Raw genomic sequence first — 21,804 nt, forward strand, 5'->3', positions numbered from 1 at the left:
GAATTGTCGAATTAGGCAAATGCAAAAATGGGATGTCTACAAGGAGGATCACTTTTTCTTAGAAGATAAAAGCTCTCTTTCTACAAAAGAAGAAGCTCTCAAGTTCTTCTATAAAGACAAAGTAAAGTTCTTCAAAAGACTTAGACTCTGAATAAAGAAAAGATCAAGCCGAAAAACCCTTCTTTAGATGTCAAGAAATCCTTCTCAGCCAATAAAGTAGAAAGTTCGGAAAGAAGAACATCTACATAAACCTCTATAGAAGATCAAGCTCAAAAGTCATAATTTAGAAACCAACAAATCCTTGTAAACCGATAACGAGTGAAGCTTAAAGAGAAGAAAATTTACATAAATCTCTATAAAAGATCAAGTTCAAAAGCCCTTCTTCAGAAGTTAAGAAATCCTTCTCAGTCGATATAGCTCTTAGTCTGGAAAGAAGAAAATTGACACAAACCTCTATAGAACATCAAGGTCAAAAGTCTTCTTGAGAAGCAAACAAATCCTTCTCAACCGACAAAGCATGAAGCACGGACAGAAGAAAATCTTCACAGACCTCAACAAAAGATCAAACTCAAACCTTCTTTAGAAGCTAAGAAATCCCCCTCAGCCACTAAAATGCAAAGCCCCAAAAAAAGAAAATTTAAAGAAGCCTCTATAAAAGATCAAGCACAAACAAAACCACCGTCAAAACAATTTTCTCAGCAGATAAAACATGAAGCCTAGAGAGAAGAAAAGCTCCTTATGTCAATTTTTTTGTACTTGATTGTTAATTAAAAAAAATTACTAAGATTTGTTCTATTATTTTTATCAAAATAAATACAACCATTTGGAATCTTATTGCACAAATCTCGAAGTAGATCTGAAAAATTATTATCGACAAATTTATTGTAATTTGTCAAGAAAATCTATCAAAATTCCAAGTCAAAAAGATAAAAGAAATTCATCTCAATGTTCAACTTCGATTAAAAGTATGAAGTTTTTTCCTTACCAAAACATCATGTTCTTATCAGAATGGTCAATGATACATTATCCTCAGCTACGCTTGAGACAACATATATTTGAGGGGGCATTTGTAAGCACCAAAAATTTTAGGAGGCCTTTGCAAATTTTATAAATAAAAATGAAGTTCCTAAAGTTGTAAATGGACCTCGCATCCAAATTGAGTCCATTAACTGGGAACGTGCCTCCTACAAATTTCTTGATTTTGGACTTTTGTAGATAAAATCCATGATCCAACAAATTCAAGTGATCCACATATTAAATATTGGGCCTTACACTCAAATGAATGAGTTTGACCTAATAACAATCTATAGAATCCTCGAAATTAAATTTGGACAAGTTTAGCCTTTAAACAAACTAATTAAATCTCTTTAAGTTGGGGTGTAATTGGAAAGATAAATTATTTTTAAGTCTATAAATACAAGAGTTTCCCTCATTTGAAGGGGGGGATGATCACTTTTTCTCAAAAGATAGAAGCTCTCCCTCTAGAGAAGAAAAAATTCTTAAGACCTCCTCTAGAGATAAAATAAAGCTTTTTAAGAGACTTAAACTCTGATTAAAGAGAAGATCAATCCAAAAGCCCTTCTTCAGAAGTCGAGAAATCCTTCTCAATCAATAAAGTGTAGAGCCCGGAGAGAATAAAATCTACATTAACCTCTATAGAAGATCAAACTCAAAAGCCATTCTTTAGAAACCAACAAATCCTTCTGAACCGATAAAGTACGAAGTCTAGAGATAAGAAAAGCTACATGAACCTCTACAAAAGATCAAGCACAAACAAAGCCACCGTCCAAACAACTTTCTCAGTCGAAAAAACACGAAGCCCAGAAAGAAGAAAATCTCCATATGTCATCTTTTTGTACTTGACTATTAATCAGAGGAAAATACTGAGATTTGTACTCTCGTTCTCATGAAAATAAATAAAATCATTTGCGATCTTATTTTACAAATGTCGGGGTAGATCTATAAAATTTATGGTCGACACTATTTATTTCATCTTATTAGTCACAAATTTATTTTTAAAAGATTTCAAATTAAGAAACATATGTTCTTCTTATGGATCACTCAAGTCATCCTTAAGTTATTATTAGAAGTTATATTTCAAAACTAAAACCCCCGACTTGAAAATTATCGATATTAGTAGAATTCAATAATTTGTAGACTTGCGAGTTTAAAGAAATGATAAATTACAAAACCATGCAATGAAATGCTCTTATTACCATGACATCACACAACAAATTATTTACAAAATTGTTAAATGTATGATTTTTGGTAAAATGGATCGTTCAAGGGACACAAATTTTGACGTTTTTCAGAAATATGGGTTAGAAGTTTCAGAATGGGTTAGTTTTTTGTGGGGATGATCTTTATGGTAAGGAGATCATCCTCACAAGCAATCAGTCCATTCAAAAATTTCTAACACCATTAAAAGTGGTTTAGAAAAAAAAAATTGAGGCTCCACGATTCTTCAACTTGTAAACTAGGTTTGGAAGTTTCAAAATGGGTGATATTTGGTGATGATGATCTCCTTACCATAGAGATCATCTTCATCACAAAAATCAGCCTATTCTAAAACTTCTAACCAATATTTCTAAAACACTTTGTCAAAAAATTTTCCCTTGAACGGTCTCTTTTGGTAAATAAGTTATTTTTCCAACGGTCAAAAGGTGATAGGGTTAAAATAGTTTTTCCACTAACATAAATCCATCGTAATAAGGGTTTTGGGATACTCTAGTATAAGAGGGCTGGTAATTTAGAGGTACCCCCCCCCCCCCCCCCCCCCCCCCCCACCCCACCCCACCCCACCTTTTGGTGAATGTTTGAGATACCTCCCTACATTTTGCAATTGGTGACTTGTAAAATGCCGGAAAAATTAAATTATTATTATCTTATATTTATTGTAAGCAATGGCTTCATGAGCCCAATACCAATGAAGGTTTGGTCAAACCAAAAGCGTAGCAACCATTGGAGGGCATTTATTTAAAGAATGCCTAAGTTTATTGGAAAAATTATTAAAAATGATATATTATTTTCTACTTATTAAAAAATTAATAATTTTTGAGAAATTATCAAAAAAGTAATAAACTAACAGTCCGATTGCCCATTTTCAAGTGGTCGACCATTGAAAATCGGTAGTCCAACTGCTGATTTTTGCTATAACGGCCAAGGTTAAAAGTTTTTCTCCAAGTTATACTCTAATGGTCATATTTTTCCCTCCACTCCGAATGGTCATTAACAATCCCATTATAAATAACACATTCTATTGATTAGTTTCCCCACTTTCTTACTCTCTAATTTCTCTTAGTTATTAGTATATTTTATTCAAATTTTTTTGCAAGAAAAGTTTAAATTTATGATATGGCTACTCGAAGAATGATTGTATACCAGTATGAAGGTTATTGTGAAGATCTGACGTACATTAATGGTAATACTCAGATTTTATTGGTAATGTAAGAGAGTACATAGTCGGAGCTACGTACGATTATTGCTTCGATTTGCGAGATTAAAATAACTTTTATAATAAGGTCAATTGTAACAATTGGTTCTCAATCAATTTTAATTGATATTTAAAATGAATGTACTTGGGAGTATATATTAGAAGTGAATTAAAATTGCCAAAGTATATGTATTTATGTAGTCCATGGTGAAAATTCATATAACTTGAGATATGTTGAAATGGGACATTCAATTTTCATGTAAATTTACAAGTTGAACGCGATTCTTCCTCTCAACGTCTCCATTTTGCTGAGGGGTCTTAGGAGCTGAGATTCATGTCGCATTCCACTTTCGTCATGGAAATGTGTGAACCGACCATCCTCATACTCCCCACTATGATTACTTCTAATCCTACTTACGATAGATCCTTTTTTTGTTTAAATTCGCTTAATGATCTTTTTGAACTCATCAAAAGTGCCATATTTTTTTCTCAAAAACATGACCCAGGTGAATCTAGAGTAATCATTCAACAATCACCAAGAAATGTCTCATACCTCCTAGACTTCTAACTTTAGTGGGACCCACAAGGTCCATGTGTCAAAGACCTAGGGGTTTTGAGGTGGCAAGAGTGGTTGTCTTTTCGTCGACACTTCGAATTTATTTATCAATTTGGCACTCCATACAAACATCTCTTGCTTGTTTACCCAACTTGGGTAATCCTCTGACTAAGTCTCTTGAAGTAAGGCAAAACAAGTTCTTGTAATGAACATGATCGAGTCATTGATTCTATTGTTGGATTTCATCAACTTGAGCCACATTGCTCACATAGGAAGAGGTGATTTCTCCTGTATTTTCTATAACATAACATTTATCAAAAGTACGAAGACCTCTCATAATAACTTTACCATTGGGGGTTGAGATCTTGTAGTCTTTATGATTGAAACTTACCCGATGGTCTTTGTCGCATATTTGGGATATGCTAAGAAGGTTATGTTTCAAACCATCAACACACAGCACTTTGTCCATCATGGGCAATCCTGGATCACTAATACCACAGGTGACAGACCCTTCATCAAAGTCAACCATGTGACTAAATTGATTTTGGTCACCCGTCATATGTTAGGAGCAGTCACTTTCAAGATACAATCGAGCAAAATTACCAGTCTTGAGAATTGTATGGATCACGTGGCACTTGTTATTCCCCTTTTTGACTTTCCATTGTAGAGCTGTCTTGGAGGGTTGAGGATTACGTTTAGGAGGGGAAAGAATTTTCCTTTTCGGCTTTACTTTCTCCTGGACAAGTGAGTTCCTCTTAGGGGACGTACTATTCTTGGGTGATCTTGAAGGTGATTTTTTCTTTGGATTCCTTCTTGGATCTTGATTGCCTCGACTTGACTCAGCAAGTTCTTTAGCTTATAGGTTTAGGCAAGCAATCTGTTTGAAGAGTTCTCCAATATTATTATTCTACATAGGAGGTGATGAATTCTTCAATCCCTTCTACTTGGAAGATTCCTCTTTCTTAATGTTTTTAGCTTTATTTTGCAGCAGAGTCTTCCTTTCATCATGCTTCTTCTTTTCAACTAATAAAGATTTACTAATAGGGTCCTGTGAGGTTGTGTGGTAGATGGTCTTAAATTCGATGCATTTAAATTTCATGTGACTTGTTCCACCACAAAAGTTGCATGTGATGACTTTCTTGGAATTTTTCATAGTGTTAGATGATTCTCCATGAACAAATACAGTAAGAGATAGAGGTGATATAGAAGTATACCTATCATAGCCCAAATCTCATTTATCCTCATAGGAGTTTTGAACTCCAGAAGTTTTTTTATTAACTCCAAACTTCCTTGAGTGTAGTTACGCTCAAGTCTAGCCTTTTGTTTTTGCAACTCATTGATGTTAAACTTAAGAACTTTGTTTGCATCACAAAGATTCAATAATTCTAAATTTTGACAATCTATAGTGGAGTTCGCCATAGTAAGAAGACTTTTCAATTGTTGAAGATTTGTGAGCATTTCATTCTTCTCATTCTTGGTTTTCTCAGATATAGAGAGCATGCTAAACTATCTCTTTAGAGTTGTTTTGAGTTGAATTTTATTTCTTCTAATTGAAGCCCTAGGGCACATTTTTCTTCACTAACTTGATCTTATTCATCATGCCAATGCTCTTTTTGAAGTTTTTTTTTACGATGTTTCTTGGCCTGTTTTAATTTTAATTAGTTAGTCGATTGAATTTTTATTTCTATTTGTATTGATCGATTGAATTTTAATTTTTATTTGATCGAATTGGTTGATTAAATTTAATTTTAAGTTGTTTGGTTGATGGAATTTTAATTTTAATTTGATTAGTTCATTGAACTTTAATTTTAATTTGATTCACTGGTTAAGTTAAGATTTTAATTTCATTGGTTAGCTTAATTTAATTTTTGATTCTGTCATTTTATGTAAAATTCCTCAATTTTCCTAAGCGTGAGGTCTATAATTTTTTTTTTATGTACGTGAATGTTGTCGGAAATTCATCCTCATTATGTTTCCTTAGGAATCAAGGTTTTTAAGTTGAACATCAAGGGGCATTTTGGTCATTTTTGTAATTCTTTGTCAAATTCTCCGTTTTTATCAGTTTTAGTTTTATTAGATTCATTTTAATGTGGGATTTCATTAAAAACAAACAAGAAATTGAAATTTGAAAGTAAACTTATATTAGTAGCCAAGAAAAAAACAAAAAAAAGTACTTTGAAGATCCAGACCATTGTTTAAGAATTTATTAGATTAAACCATAATGCAATTCGATCCATCGTTCTTATATTACACAAACAAAACTAAGAGGCCAAAATCCTTGGTTCAGACTTCAGAAACAAGTAAGCTCAAACATTTTTTAATCAAATCGAAAATTTATACAGAAGAAACACTAACAAATCAAAATAAAAATCAAATTTAACAAAGATTATCAAATAAAACATAAAGATCCTCCAAACTAACCTATATAATCTACTATTTCTCCAACCAAAGTAAAAAAAAGCTAAAATTTCATTAAGAAGAATTAAAGAACAGTCAAAATTATTCTGAAATCTTACCTATGATTTGGAGTGAAATCGATCCAAAATATTTGAGTAAGGTGAGAGAACTAAATGAGTCCAACAAGCTTTGAACTCTTTCAACAGATTTTAGGGTTTGTGTACTTGATTGAGAGATCAATGATCATGAGCTACGGTATTTTTGCTTGATTGAGAGATAGACGATGAAATAGAGAGATTTCCACGGCTGATCTCCTTCCATATCTTGCTTGAATATGCCCTAATGACTCGACTCAGTAGAGAGAGGCGAAGGTCGATTAGTTCTGGATATAAGGGTTTTTTGAAGATCGAAGAAATGTCAAACCACTTGGAGCTTTAGCTTTGTTCCTCTTTGCATGTGAATGCTACTCCAATTCCTGAGTGGGTTTTCTAATGAAAAATATTTTTTAAAACAGTTTGGCTACTGAAACGGCTTAGAACTGTTATTATTTAGAAACAACTTAATATCGTTTTAAACTCTCGCTCTTAATTAGCAATTTTCTTGTAGTGGATTATAATCCAATCGGGTGTTTCCGATCATTTTATCATAAAATACATGTGAGTTTCTCAATCTCAAACAAGCAGATTACTTGAAGACGAGTTTGCATAAAACAGAGATAAGATTAGATAAGTGACGAATTAACAAATAATACTAAAATTCATTTTTATTTTGATTTAGAGAAACATGAAAGACTTGTTTAATTCCTTTATCCTTCATTGAAGCACAAAATAGATTTCCAAACAAACTTTTATCATTAGGTTTACACAAACCTAAGGAAAAACAAACTATGAGTCTGTTTGATAGCTGGACAAATCTAAGGGAAAATCAATTTCCCGATAAAATGTGATTTGCCCAAATATCACAAGAAATTATTTTTATTCCTCCTTTTGCGTGAGAAGATTTGATTGTTGGAATCCATTTTTCCATATACAATAAAAAAACTAGTAAATGATTTTCTCACTGATATTTCCCAGCAATCAAATACACTTCTTATTGAAGTTCTACAACTAAAACATAAATAAAAGAAACCCTAGACAACACTATTAACATTAATCATAACCATGCAAAAAAAAAAAAAAAAAACACAATCAGAGCTTCAATGTCAAATCCAATTCCTCTTCCTCCTGGTCACGAGTTTCCAAACGACTACCTCTCGAAAGATGATCACCAATACCAGCATCGACAGTACTTGCCACATCATTAGTAACTGTAGCACCCAGCATAGCCCCTACTGCACGAACCATAGGACGACCATCGTTGAACTGAAGCACTTGTGCCCCATGCAAAACCCTATTTCCCGTATGATAATCTATAATAGGTTGTGGGTTAGTAATGCTTTGTATCGGCCGCACACCATGACCATATTGAGCCCTGGCTAGGGACCATGGATAATGCGGCTTATGAATCGTCGAGTGCATCTGAACTCCAAGAGGTCCATTAAACGATCCATGAAGAGGAAGACTACCCATACTAGAATATATGTGTGGGTAGCTATAATAAGCTTGCCCAAGAGCCATTGTATCCACTTCTTGTGCTCTTCTTGCTAAGTTTCGTTCGTGTCTATGGGCATTTTGGTGCCCAGCCAGCGCTTGCGAGCTGTAGAATTTCTTCAGACAATACTTGCAATAAAAGACCTTTGGTTCTATAACTGTTGCAGACCCTTGTGCTTCAATGGCAGACATTGTTGATTGAATTGTGAGTTTGGAAGACAGGAAGATTATTATTTATTGACGAGATATCAATTCTATATATTCCAAGTATGGAATGAAATTCTGTTGCGTAATTATTATATGGCCCTGTCATTTACTCTTCGATAAGGACCAACTATACAAGAACGATACTAGAATAGATAGGGAAAGCTGTGTACATAAGTGCTGGAGGTGGCCAACCTCAGCTTGCCTTTTTTCCACAAGGTTTTTTATTTTTGTGAATTTAAAGATTACCTTTCACCTTTCTGGGAGTATTGAAGATGCCCCGTGTGTTTTCAAACTGATGGCTTACCCTTGACCCTGGTATTCTTTGAGAGGCTAATAAAATGGCCTAAATGCCATCATTTTCAACTTTTTGAAGAACAAAGAAGCCTTGGTATTTAGCTCAAAAACCCTTCATATTCGAGTTCTTGGGTTAAATATTGTTTAAGTGGTGATTTCAACCTCAAGTACAAGATCACTTCTAGGAAGTTGAAGATGATGAGTTTTGGAGAAGAAAAATCAAAAGTTTTTGGCATGATATTGTTGAAGATGAGATTGAATAGAATGAGTTATAGACTAGCTATAGGTCTAATAAGTTTAAAAAATAAATAAATATATAAAAAATCTATACTAGTGTAGTTGAAGAGTTTGACTACGAAGGGCGTTGAGAGAGAAAACTAGGTTTTTTTACTAGATGTTGAAGTTGAGGGCATTTCAGTTAATTTTTATTAGTTTGTAAGGCAGACTAAGGTCAAGTGTTATATCATCAGTTTAAGAACAATAGGGGCTATCTCAAATATTTACACTAGGGAGTATTTCTAATTTACCCTTTTTTTTGTATCACCGTCAAAAACATCCATCTTATACTATCAAATGTTACCATAAAAGGTGAGAGTTTGTGGAGTGTGGATAAAGATTTTTTCCTTGAGGAGATTTGCTCCTTTATTATTCTTCAAACATATGACATATATTACGTTGTATATATTTTCTACCCGTACTTCAAAAAGTGGAGTCCTAGTTTTATGTGTGAACTTTGCATCAAAACGATGTGAGGAGACTTCATGAAGCAACACGTTTCTGCTAAAAAAAATATATGACACTTAAAATTCCATAATAGGAATTGGAGGAGCATGCCAAGCGAATTGGATGTACACTGAAATGTTCTATTATGGACTTTAATTGGCTCATCAACGAATGAATATATATTTGGTAGATCTCTTGATGTGCGTGTAAAAGATTCTATTGATTTCATGGTATTAGTCATAAATTTATTTTTAAATGATTTCAAATTGGGAAACACTTGTTCTTCTTATGGATCACTCAAGTCATCCTTAAGCTACTATTCGAAGTTATATTTCAAAACTAAAACACCGAACTTGAAAATTATCAATATTTGTCGACTTCAATAATTCGTGGACTCGCGAGTTTAAAGAATGGATAAATTACAAAACCACACAATGAAATGCACTTTGTACCGGGACAACACACAACAAATTATTTACAAAATTGTTAAATGCATGATTTTTGGTAAAAGGGACCATTCGAAGGACAAAACTTTTGATGTTTTTCAGAAATATGGGTTAGTTATTTTTTGTAAGGATGATCTTTATGGTAAGGAGATCATCCTCACAAACAATCAGTCCATTCAAAAACTTCTAACCCCATCAAAAGTGGTTTAGAAAAAAATGGATGGTCCGCTATTCTTCAACTTGTAAACTAGGTTTAGAAGTTTCAGTGTGGGCTGATATTTGGTGATGATGATCTCGTCATCATAGAGATCATCCTCGTCACTGAAAAACAGTCTATTCTGAAACTTCTAATCCATATTTCTAAAACACTTTGCCAAAAATTTTGTCCCTTGAACAGTCTCTTTTGGTAAATAAGTTATTTTTTCCAACGGTCATAAGGTGGTAGGGTTAAAGTAGTTTTTCCACTAACAAAAATCCATCGTAATACAGGTCTTAGGATACTCTAGTATAAGAGCGTGGGTAATTTAGAGAAAACCCTCCGAAGAACTTCCATTTCTTCATCAATAAAATTGTGTCCTGAATTTGGGCCATTCAGTGACATCTCCGATTGTCAAATCTTCAAAAGTTCCTTCCCCACTTTGTAATTCCACACTCCCAACAAGGATATCATCAATAATGACATTGTAACAATCTGGATCAGTAGTAGACACACATGTCACTCTCCCTACGGCAATAGGATCACACGGCTTTCGTATACGGAGCAGCTTACAACGGCCTCTAGCTGTTTGCGCAGTTGATCGATCTGATTGTGCATCCTGTTGTGTTGTATCGTGTCTTGCCTATAAAATTGCAAAACAATAGATGCAATATAAATATTTTATAAATTCAAACATTTAATATGAATGAAATCTACTATTTAATTAAATTAATATTTATACTTTAGAAGAACTTCCAATATTAAAGGAAGGTTGCATCAATGTTCCAGTTTGGGCATAAAAAAGCAATTTCTCTTCTAATAACTTGCGTGCTCTAGACTCCTCTTGTAATCGTTCTGTCAACTCTTCAAACTTAGCATTAAACTTAGCCTCCAAGTTAGCCTCGAATGTTTGATGTGATGCTTGTTGATCTTTTAAGGCTTTTTTTAATGGAGTCGTATAATGCATGGAGGTTTTGGAAACACCGAGACCCATGCCTCGCACAAGACCTCGATTATCACGACCATAAATCTATTCAAAAAACAATAATAATAAATAAGTAATGTTAATACTTTCAAGAGACATTATATAGACTAATTAAGAGTTTAAATAATGTACATACTGTTGCAACTGGATCATGGTCCAAATCCCTATGTACACTAGAGGGATCAGTATCAATCATCCTGTCAATCGCTTCCTACAAATTAATTGAATAATAAATAAAAAATTATATTTAATTTAATAATTTCTTGGTGCAATTAATATCAAATGAATAAAGTAATTAATTATTCTTACAAGTTGTTGTTTATCAAGCCCATCCTTCTTAGTATGGGTCGCAAGAAAGACATCTGTCCTTGTGATCTCCCCATTAGGATTTTTTTCTCTCTGTAAATAAGATAAGTAAATACATTAAAAACAATTAATATGTTTACTAATTTATACTTATAGTATAAACTTACCAACTCTTCGGCAATCCTTGCTTGTCCCTATCGGCCTGAAGTGTGTGTAGTCTTTTGTGCTTTCCTAGCTTTTTTCCCATTATGCCTCAATGTTTGCACCTCGGGTCTCGAACACTCGTCAACAAAAATTTCCCAATCTTCTTTCTTCACGTATGGAGGTATATGAATTTTTCTTTCTGCATCCGTATTATATTTATCATATACCTCACAACGAAGGTAACTTTTCCAATCTTTCCATAAGAGATTGGCCTTTTTAAGGACCCATTCTCTATTCTCATCTGAAACAGCATATGTATTCTGCAAGGAAGATAAATTATTTTAAATTAACGGTTAAAATATGCATAACAAATAAACAAAATAACAAATATGTAGAACAAATAGGCAAAAGAACCCACCTTTATAACTTCCCACATTTGAGTTTTAAAATCATTAGGCACATTGCTCCATTTGACATAAATCGGCGATACATAAGTCTTCACAGCACACCCTATAGATGTAGATAATTTGTTTGAGTTTTTCCCAATAGGTTGTCCATCTATACTAAATTTCACAGGAATACGTGCACCTGTTACAAATAGTTGATAAGTTACAAAATCAAACATCTAATAAGAAATACAAAACACAACAATTAATAACATACTCTGAGAAGTAAACCCATGAGAAGTAGATGCAGATGATCTATCGCTTGACATAATACCTGTCAAATAAATACAACAATTATAAGAAACTATATACATTTATAATTAAGATTAACATGCATATAAAATTGATTTGTTAAAAATAAACAAAATATCTAACCATTGATTACAAGCGTTGTCAATCATCATTTTCTATGTTATCATCTTCTATGATATCATCTCGTAATGTTGTTGTTAAAACATCTTCATTCATTCTTGCCTCAAATACAAAAGGGTCTTCATAAGAGTCCATGTCTCGATTCAATCTCTTCGGAACTTCCAAGACAACATGCCAATCATCCATAGGTCTACTATGATCTTTGCAATAGAATATTTGAGTTGCTTGAGAAGCAAGAATAAATGGCTCATCAGTTTCTCTTGTATTTTTCATCAATCTTTTAAAATTAACATAAATCAAATTTGTTTCTGGATCAACTGCATAACCATTTGCGTCTTCTATACGTACCCAGTCACAATAGAATACTGTAACTCTAAAGTCATGATAATCAAGATCTAGAATCTGTTTCACAATGCCATAGTAAGTGACTTCTTCATTCACCAAATTCGTATCCCTGACACTTGACCTAAAACTAGTTATGACTTTCATAGAGACCCCGCTGTTCTGTGTTGTTTTATTCATTTCTGAATCTGCTGTACAAAAAATATATCCATTTACTGAATATGCACTATATGAAATGGCTTCAAACTTCGGCCCATCAACAAGTCTTTTTAGAGGACAATTTGGTTCATTTTGTAATTGTTGTCTGAGCCAAGGAATGTAATCCATTACCTTTTCTTGTCGTAAATTTCCTCTCCGAATTTGATTGTCGAATGTGTGGCTCTGAATATAAGTAGCATACTTCCTATGCACAAAAGTAACGTGAATGTGTTATATAATCTTTAACATAATGTTCAAGTTTATAAAAAAATCAAATTGTATATACCTTTCCCACTCAGCATTTTCAGGCGATTGGCGAAGTACCCATTTACGTGCTTGTTGGTATTGAACATTTTCAAGAATGCAAACCTTCCCTTTTCTATCAATAGGATAAGGTCCTTCACTACCAACATCCATTACTTTCTCACATACTTGTTTTTGGTATCATTTTCTATCATTCGGCATGTAATTCATGGCATACATCATTGCCTCGTCCATGAGGAAACACTCAGTAATAGACCCCTCTGGATATGTATGATTTAGTACGTATCGTTTGTACGTTTTCATCATCCTGATATACATATATCATCGAATATTAGAACTTGGCGTTAAACTTATTAATACAAATATAGAAATATATACAGAATATAAAACTTTTTACATACCTTTCAAAGGGATACATCCATCGATATCTAACAGGTCCACAAACTTGGGCTTCCTCTGCCAAATGCACAACAAGATGTGTCATAGAAACAAAAAATGACGGCGGAAAATACTTTTCGAACACACATAATGTTTCCACAATGCGTTCTTTCATATTCGAAAGTTCTTCACGGATGATCTCCTTCGAACACAAGACATTAAAGAATACCGATAACTGTCGAATAGCAACGCGCAAAGCTTTATGTGTCTTGAATGCATGCATCAGCAACACTGGTAATAACTGTTGCATGAGAATGTGATAATCATGAGACTTCAAATTTTTTAACTCGTTATCCTCTAAGCTCACGTTATGTTTCCAGTTTGCACTATACCCCATAGGAACCTTCAAATTATACAAAGTCATACAAATTAACTCTTTTTCCCGTCGAGATAGTACGTAAGAAGCTTCCGGGTATGTCAACTTGCCATTCTTTTCTACTGGCCACAATTTTTTTCTTATCCTCATATCCTTAAGATCTTGACGAGCTTGAAGACCATCCTTAGTCTTATCCTTCGTGTTCATAATTGTTGCAAAGAGATTTTCTGTTACATTTTTCTCCACGTGCATTACATCCAAATTATGACGAATAGGTAGATCCTATAGGAATGAAATACTATATGTTAGTTACAACCATCATTATATAGTATAAATCATTAATATTTTAAAAAAGTTATAACATACCTTCCAATATGGTAAATCAAAAAAGATCGATCTCTTAGACCATGCAGATGATTCATTTTCATCTACAGACCTTTTTCGCTTATTGCCTGGTACTTTTCCAAATTTTGTTTGGATATTTTCCATATTTTTTAATACCTCAAAACCACTCAAACGTCGAGGATGTTTTCTATGTTCTTCATTTCCATTAAATTGTGATTTTTGACTCCTGAAAATATGTCTTGGATTTGTTAGAAATCTTCTATGTCCCATATAAGCAAACTTTTTTCCATGTTTTAGCCACAATGCCTCTGTCCCTTCGCTACAAACAGGACAACCATACTTTCCTGCAGTCCTACAACCCGACAAATGACCATACGCAGGAAAATCATGTATTGCCCACAACAAAATTGCTTTCATTGTAAAATTATTCTTTTTATGAGAGTCATATATTGTTGTTCCACTAGACCACAATTCATTCAATTCTGCAATCAATGGCTGTAAGTAAACATCAATATCGTACCCAGGACCTTTTTTTCCAGGAATCAATAATGTTAACATTGTAAACTCCTTTCGCATGCATAGGGATGGAGGAAGATTGTACGGGACAATCATAACAGGCCAACAACTATAAGAATTGTTATTGTTCCCAAAAGGATTGAATCCATCTGTTGTAAGTCCTAATCGAACATTACGTGCTTCAGCAGCAAATGTGTCCCACTTACGATTTACTTGTTGTCAACAGGAAGAATCTCTTGGATGACGCATACTTAATTCATTCGGTACTGAACCCACATCTTCATGCCATGTCATATTCTCTGCAATCCACGGTATATTGTACATTCTTTGAAGTCTTGGTGTTAATGGAAAATATCTTAATTTTTTCCACGGTAAACGTGAGCTTCTCGATTTCAAATCGTTTATCGGTTTCCATCTACTTTCACCACACGTAGGACAACTATCCTTATTTTCATGTTCTCTCCAGTATAGTATGCAATCGTTACGACATGCATGGATAATCTCGCACTTCATACGCAAAGATTTGACCATCTTCTTAGCAGTGAAAGTATTATCTGGCAAAGTGTTCTCATCGGGTAAAATCTTTTTAATTAATTGTAACAACTCTGAGAAACTCTTATTAGACCATTGATGTCTAGCCTTCATGCTCAACAATTCAACTGTCACGGATAATTTTGTATTCTCAATTCGACAAGACGGATATAAAGGTTGCATCGAATCCTCTATCAATTTCTTATATTGAATATCCTCTGGTGAATCATCATGAACTTGAACATCTTCTTCGTCATTAACTTGAACATCTTCTTCGTCATTAACTTCAACCATTCTTGGGAATGCATCTTCATTACGATTACTAGTAGACGGACCAATATCAATATTGACATCACTTATGGGAATTTCTCCGTGATAGATCCATGTCGTGTAGGAAGTATCTATACCATCACATATTAAATGTGTATGAATATCCTTAAGTGTTTTCTTTCCTCCTAAAAGATTACGACATTTAACACAAGGACAACAATACCAATCATCACTCCCCAATTTATGGGTATTATCTCTTATGAATCTAAAAAACGAATTAACTCCTTCTAAGTATTCAACAGATAGTCTTGGTGCCGTCATCCATTCTTTACTTGGGGGCGTAGACGAGGAAGACATTTTCTACGAATGGAAATAAAAATAAATTTATTATTGTGAAAAAATGAATAAAAAACTAAAATAAAGGTAAAATAAAGTAAAATAAACGTCAACAATTAAAAATATCAAATACTATTCTAAAGAAAACAACCCACATAAAGTGAGTTATTGTATGATAATATATTACCCAAACTTAATGAAATGGAAGTTGATATCCATCTCCTGTTGATTACCCATAATTGACATAGTCGATATTTTTTAAGGAAAAAAAATCTGATCTTGTCAAACTGATGCAATCTTTCCTCCTTTATTCATACATGACAGACCAATATAAAGTGTGTTTGAAGAATAAAAGAAGAGTTAAAAAGGATTTGATTTGTTTATGTTTGTAAGTGGGATTTAGAGTCGTTTGTGCAAGACTTAGAAGAAGTTTTGGCTTTTTAAGACACAATAGAAAGTCACATGTGACAGTATATTTAGCTTAGATGGGTCCATCAGATAGGGTATCCAAACACATAATATAAACACATGGTTTAAAGAGAACCAAGACATTATGGTCTCACAAAGAGCTGACACCATAATATATGGGAGTGAATGTTTGTGGTTGTCTTACCCAAATAAGATATTTAAATTATAAAAATAGAAGAAATGATTCTGTATATTATAACAAATACATGGGTGTGTTATTATTGTGTTTAGATCAAACACAAGTCTACTTTTAAGTAAGTAAAAAATAAAAATAAAAAATCAGCACTGTTTTGGGTTAGTTTGACAAACTAACTAAAAAACTCATTAACATGGCACATGCAAGAACAGTCGATTTTTAAGGAAACTTACATTATAGATTCATGAGTAATCCTAAGAATGATACTTATGGATCTTATGGATGTATGAAAATTACGAAGCATAAGTTGAAAGAAAACATGAAAGATGTGGCAAGTTAAAATTGAATGATAAAATAGGATTAATGCCGGGCATCAATAGATGGTTAAGTTGAAAGAAAACGGAGTCGTGTTGTGGAATGAGGTCACTTCAGCATTATTCAAAAAGAAGAAGGCTCTCATGAGTTAACCTAAATGCACTAATATTTTCCTGTACATAGACGTACTCAAGATTTAAGAACATTATTTTTTTTTAATGACCTAGAGATGCATGCTCAACAATTAAAACAAGGATTTTTTTGGGGTCCAATTACGTTAATTGGACACCCAATGTCCAACAAATGGCTGGGATGGGAAGAGAAATATGAGATTCCTTGGGATTAGTATAGGCTTCTTAGTGATCAGTTTCCCTAGGGAACAATTAGCTATTAATTAGACATTCGCGTCCAACGTACTTACATCCTAGAAAAGTCCTTATACCAGGGGCAAAGACCCACCATTAATAAATTAAATTTGAACAACTCATATTAAACCAATCAAATTGTATCTTGAAGATATACACTGATTTTACTCATATTCTTGTATTAAAGACATTACCTAAACTTACACAAGGGCAAACCACTATTTACACTAAGCAGCCCAAACAAATTACGTTAGATAATGTGGTATTAAATGCTAAAACAAGGGGAACGGCCCACTGTTTAGACTAAACAACTCAACTCCAACCAATCAAAAATCAATTGTGAAGATTTACAACAGATTTTATTCTATGTAAATCACCCCAAAAAAATCCTTGTTAGATATATATAATGTGGTATTGAATGCTAAAACAAGGGGAACAACCCACTGTTTATACAAAACAATTCATCGTCAACCAATCAAAATGAATTGTGAAGATTTACACACATTAATTCCACTCATATTTTTGCATTGAAGTATTGAATGCTAAACATCCCCTACTTGCCTATATATGCTTCATGCTTCAATCAGTTTTAGCATTGGAGTGACTGAGAGCCTCCTTTCCCTTTCTACTTATAGTAGTAGTAATGCTTCCCCCTCTTCTCTTCTACAATTTTTTTGGTATTAGAAAATGCCTAAGACCTTGGAGATGTTGTTGGTTGATTAGGAAGATTAGTCCAACAAAGTCTTTGGGTAGGCTTGGTTCATTGTTTATGCCATTTCATGTGTATCATACTTGGATCACTGTAGATGATACCAATGTGTGGATTAGATCAACGAATCGTTAGTTTCCATGTTGCAAACTCACATCTACATGGTTGGAAACTGTGTAAGGTAAGAAATGCATACTAGTGTAATATAGATTATTTTATATTTCCACTACTTCCGAACGAAGTAGATAATTATCATATAAAGATGACTACATCTTCTAAGGACTAGTGTATTAGTGACATTATTGACTAAGCCTTTGAGATAAGTTTTTTTCCCTCGATGTAGTATTGACAATGTTAATAATTCCTTCTCATTGTGAAAGTATTTTTCTAAGGGTTTTGCCGTCAAATTTGTTTTGGTCTGTCAAGTTTACTTTTTACCAAAACAAATTGGATGGCAAAATTCAATCACACTATCTAATAAGTTGGTTTTCGACGGGGGAGAACCTTTGATTTCACACTTTTTCATCTAGTCTATGTAGTAGCATGTATCCTTATGTCATGGAACCTTACTCTTTACATTGCTGCTGTTGTTGTTGTTGTTGCTTTTATTTTATTTTTTTATTTTTCAGTTTTTGCTAAACATGAATCTGATTTTTTATTCTAATCAATGGTTTCCTAGCTTGTAAGAAAGATATTTGGACTGAGGAAGCAGAGTAGATATCGTCAAGCCAGATAATTATCGAGATGACAGAGAATGTTGATTGTGAGAAGAACTCATGACTGATCCATTAAAAATCACTGGAATTCAATCAATGGATCCAAGTTTTTATTAAGCTGGAATTCAATCAGTGAATTTAATTTTTTTTGACAAATTCCCAAAACACACTAAAAGAGAAGCATAAACAGAAATATGTCCAATTGAAAGTACTCGATTTATCGACTGAAACATCAAGAAAGAACACAGTACAAGTACTAGTACTTATACTCAATAACACACAATAAGAAATTAAAGATGACATGTCTCCAACACACAAACACCACAAATTGATCTAAAATAAAGTTTCGATTCCCAAACAGAACTCAAATTGATGAATATGAAAGATAATCAGATCTAAAATTGAGCTTAAAGAAGGGTAAGAAAGGCAAGAACTCATGTTCAAAACTGAAATTAAAGAGATATAACAGCTAGATCATGATATAAAACTCTATAACCAAACCCTAAAACATGCTTTAACATTGAAGAAAACATTTGAAACCCTAAATTAATTAAGGAAAATCAGAGATTCAATAAAAAACTTTAACATACCTGAAGATTCGATCACAAACCAAGCAAATGGAGGGAGATCAAACAAATCGCTAAAACCTTCGATCAAACTCCGATCGATTCTGCCCTAAATCACTAAAACCTTTGATCAAAATCACAGATTCTGTAGTGAGAGATCGAGCGCAGGTCTTTCGATCAAACTCCTATCGATTTACCTTCTAGATCGAAACTTAGAAGAAGACGACTTCAAACTTATTGAAATCGGTCTAGCGTCGAGTAAGAAAGAGATAGATTCGAGAGAGAGAGAGACAGAGAGAGAGAGAGAGAGAGAGAGAGAGAGAGAGAGTAACAGACAGAGAGAGAGAGTGTGTGAGAAGAGCGACGGAATCGACAGAGAGAGCGAGAGTGAGAGTGAGAGTGAGATAAGAGCAGAGAGAGAGAGAACCGAGCGGGAGAGACGATCTGCAAACAAAAAAAAAAAACAAAAAAATTTATTAGAGTGGCTATTGGCACCCCAAATTTTACTTATTTCATTGAAACGACGCTTAAACGACGGTTAACAACTGTCGCAATTAACGACTGCCTTTAGCAGTCGTTTTTAGCGCAAATGGGGCGTCGCCAAATCCGCTATATGACGTAGTGCCCCCCACCCCCTCCCCCCCACCTTTTGGTGAATGTTTGAGATACTTCCTTCCATTTTCGAGCTGATGACATACAAAATCCCAAGAAAAAATTAAATTTTTATTATCTTATCTTTATTGTTAGCAATGGCTTCATGAGCCCAAGACCCATTCATTACTTTCAATCTAGAATTTTATTTGTCAAACGCAATGTGATTAAATGAAGGTTTGGTGGGTCACAGTCGCACCCAACCAAAAATGTGGCAGCCATTGAAAATCGACAGTCCAATTGTTGATTTTTGCTATAACAGTCAAGTTTATGACTTTTTCTCCATGTTATGCTAACGGTCTTATTTTCCACTCCACTCCCAATGGTCATTAACAATCCCATTATAAATAACACATTCATTCCCTATTAATCACAAATCTTACAACCAATTCAACTGATTAGTCACCCTGGTTTCTTACTCTCTAATTTCTTAATTATTGGTACATTCTTTTCAAAAAATTTGTAAGAAAAGTTTAATTTCTGAGATGGCTGCTCGAAGAGTGATTGTAGGCTAGTATGAAGGTTATTGTGAAGACCTGACGTACATTGGTGATAATACTCCAATTTTATTGGTAACGTCAGAGATTACATTGTCGCAGCTACGTACGATGATTGCTTCGAATTGCGAGATTAGAAAGACTTTTATATTAAGGTCAGTTGTAACAATAGGTTCTCAGTCAATTTTAATTGATATTTATAATCAATCTACTTGGGAGTACATATTAGAAGTGAATTGAAACTGCCTAAGTATATTTCTTTATGTAGTCCATGCCAAAAATTCATATAATTCGAGATATGTTTAAATGGCACCATCGATTTTCACGTAAATTCACGAGGTGAGCCTAACTCCTCAAATCAAATATGTGAGAATGCCTACAATTCGACTATACCTAATTATGTTGATAATAATTCTATTGTACAAGAAAATAACACCGATAGTGATAACGATGAAGTTCATTATTAGACGATGAGAAGATATGCACGAGATTTATGTGGGTAAGATTTACAAAAATGTAAAAAAAAAAATTTGATTTCATATTCTTAGCAGTAAAAAAAAAAAATTCTGTAAATTATACATTAAATAATAAAGAAAAACTAATAGTAAATTGTGATTATGAAAATTGAATATGGCATGGTAGGAAGATCATTACTATTTCTATCTTAAATGCGGTGCACCATGTAATGGTAGGATGGACTCTTGATCACATCCCCATCAACTAGTAATTTGATAAATGACAAAATTATTAATAGATTAAGAAATAATCAATTTTATACACCTTATACTATAGTAAATGATTTTTGTTTTTTTTTTTTTGATTGATAAGCTGGGGTTAAAGGGACTCCACCCTGAAACACCACTAATTAGTGTAGGTATAGATTCAGTCTTCCTCAACAATTGTCAAAAGTTCTTGAGAAACATTACATATATCTTTAATAACGAAAAAACCATCTGAATAAGTACCCAATTTCGCTAAATAATCCGCTACTCGATTTGTTTCTCTCCACAAAAATTCAAACGAACAACTCACAAAATTTTTGCTCTATTCTGCAATTTCCAGCAGCATTTCCTCATATTTCCATGACGAAACGATTTCATTCTTTATGCATTTAATAGAGTATAACAAATCAGAGGAAATAAGAATACGACTCAATCCCCTCGCTCTTGCATATCTCATAACTTCTAATATTGCTTGGAAACCTAATGAAAAACTAACTGTAAAATACATAGTTGTGAAGTTGAAGGATATAGGAATCTTGATCATTATTGTCAAACCATTTTAGAAACAAATGCTGATAGGTTTTTGTTTTCCAAAACTAGTCATGAAGGAAATTTTCAAAGGGTTTTAATTTTTTTAAATCATATATAGATGGATTTAAAATGATTGCTTACCTGTGACAGGATAAAATGATACATTTTAAATGATAAATATCTAGGTATTATGCTTATAACGTTGGATAGGATCCCAATGGTGCTTTCTTTAGATTGGCATATGTATTGATTGCACCAGAAACTAAGCATACTTGAATATGATTTCTGAATTATGTTCAAAGATCACATGGATCATTTGATTTTAATAAAATATCTTTTATTTTGGATAGACAAAAATGTTTTATAATTGCTATAGAAAAATATTTTCGTATTTTTTTGAGTTCAACATTTTCAAGGTAAGTTAAAAAAGAAATTTCGTAGAAAATTATTTTGTATAGTGCTAAAATGAGTAGCTAAA

At 33.3% G+C, this 21,804-nt stretch overlaps 2 protein-coding genes across 3 annotated transcripts; both read right to left on the bottom strand.

Moving 5' to 3' along the window:
* Nucleotides 1–7,573: 7,573 nt before the first annotated feature.
* Nucleotides 7,574–8,167, bottom strand: LOC147386808 (uncharacterized). Its single transcript, XM_086424620.1, has one exon. The coding sequence runs from the start codon at nt 8,165–8,167 to the stop codon at nt 7,574–7,576; it is 594 nt and encodes a 197-aa protein (XP_086280746.1).
* A 2,031-nt stretch (nt 8,168–10,198) lies between these two features.
* Nucleotides 10,199–19,363, bottom strand: LOC147386809 (uncharacterized). 2 transcript variants are annotated; one of them, XR_015172110.1, is made up of 12 exons: nt 18,950–19,363; nt 14,019–15,674; nt 13,300–13,934; nt 12,921–13,205; nt 12,098–12,839; nt 11,940–11,996; nt 11,695–11,864; nt 11,300–11,596; nt 11,136–11,225; nt 10,963–11,037; nt 10,584–10,871; nt 10,199–10,484 (listed from the first exon to the last, which is right to left on the bottom strand). XR_015172110.1 is itself a non-coding variant. In XM_086423806.1 (11 exons), exons 9-11 carry the CDS (start codon nt 11,020–11,022, stop codon nt 10,206–10,208), a joined length of 627 nt encoding a protein of 208 aa, XP_086279932.1. In that variant the 5' UTR covers nt 11,023–11,037; nt 11,136–11,225; nt 11,300–11,596; nt 11,695–11,864; nt 11,940–11,996; nt 12,098–12,839; nt 12,921–13,205; nt 13,300–13,934; nt 14,019–16,196; the 3' UTR covers nt 10,199–10,205. The 2 variants fall into 2 exon arrangements, 1 of the variants encoding a protein (XP_086279932.1); XM_086423806.1 differs by lacking the exon at nt 18,950–19,363 and having other exon boundaries at nt 14,019–16,196.
* Between the last annotated feature and the right edge of the window lie 2,441 nt (nt 19,364–21,804).

The sequence above is a fragment of the Akebia trifoliata genome, chromosome 14 (assembly GCF_017979445.1).
Source record: "Akebia trifoliata isolate Shusen 1 chromosome 14, ASM1797944v1, whole genome shotgun sequence".
Taxonomy (NCBI): Eukaryota; Viridiplantae; Streptophyta; class Magnoliopsida; order Ranunculales; family Lardizabalaceae; genus Akebia; species Akebia trifoliata.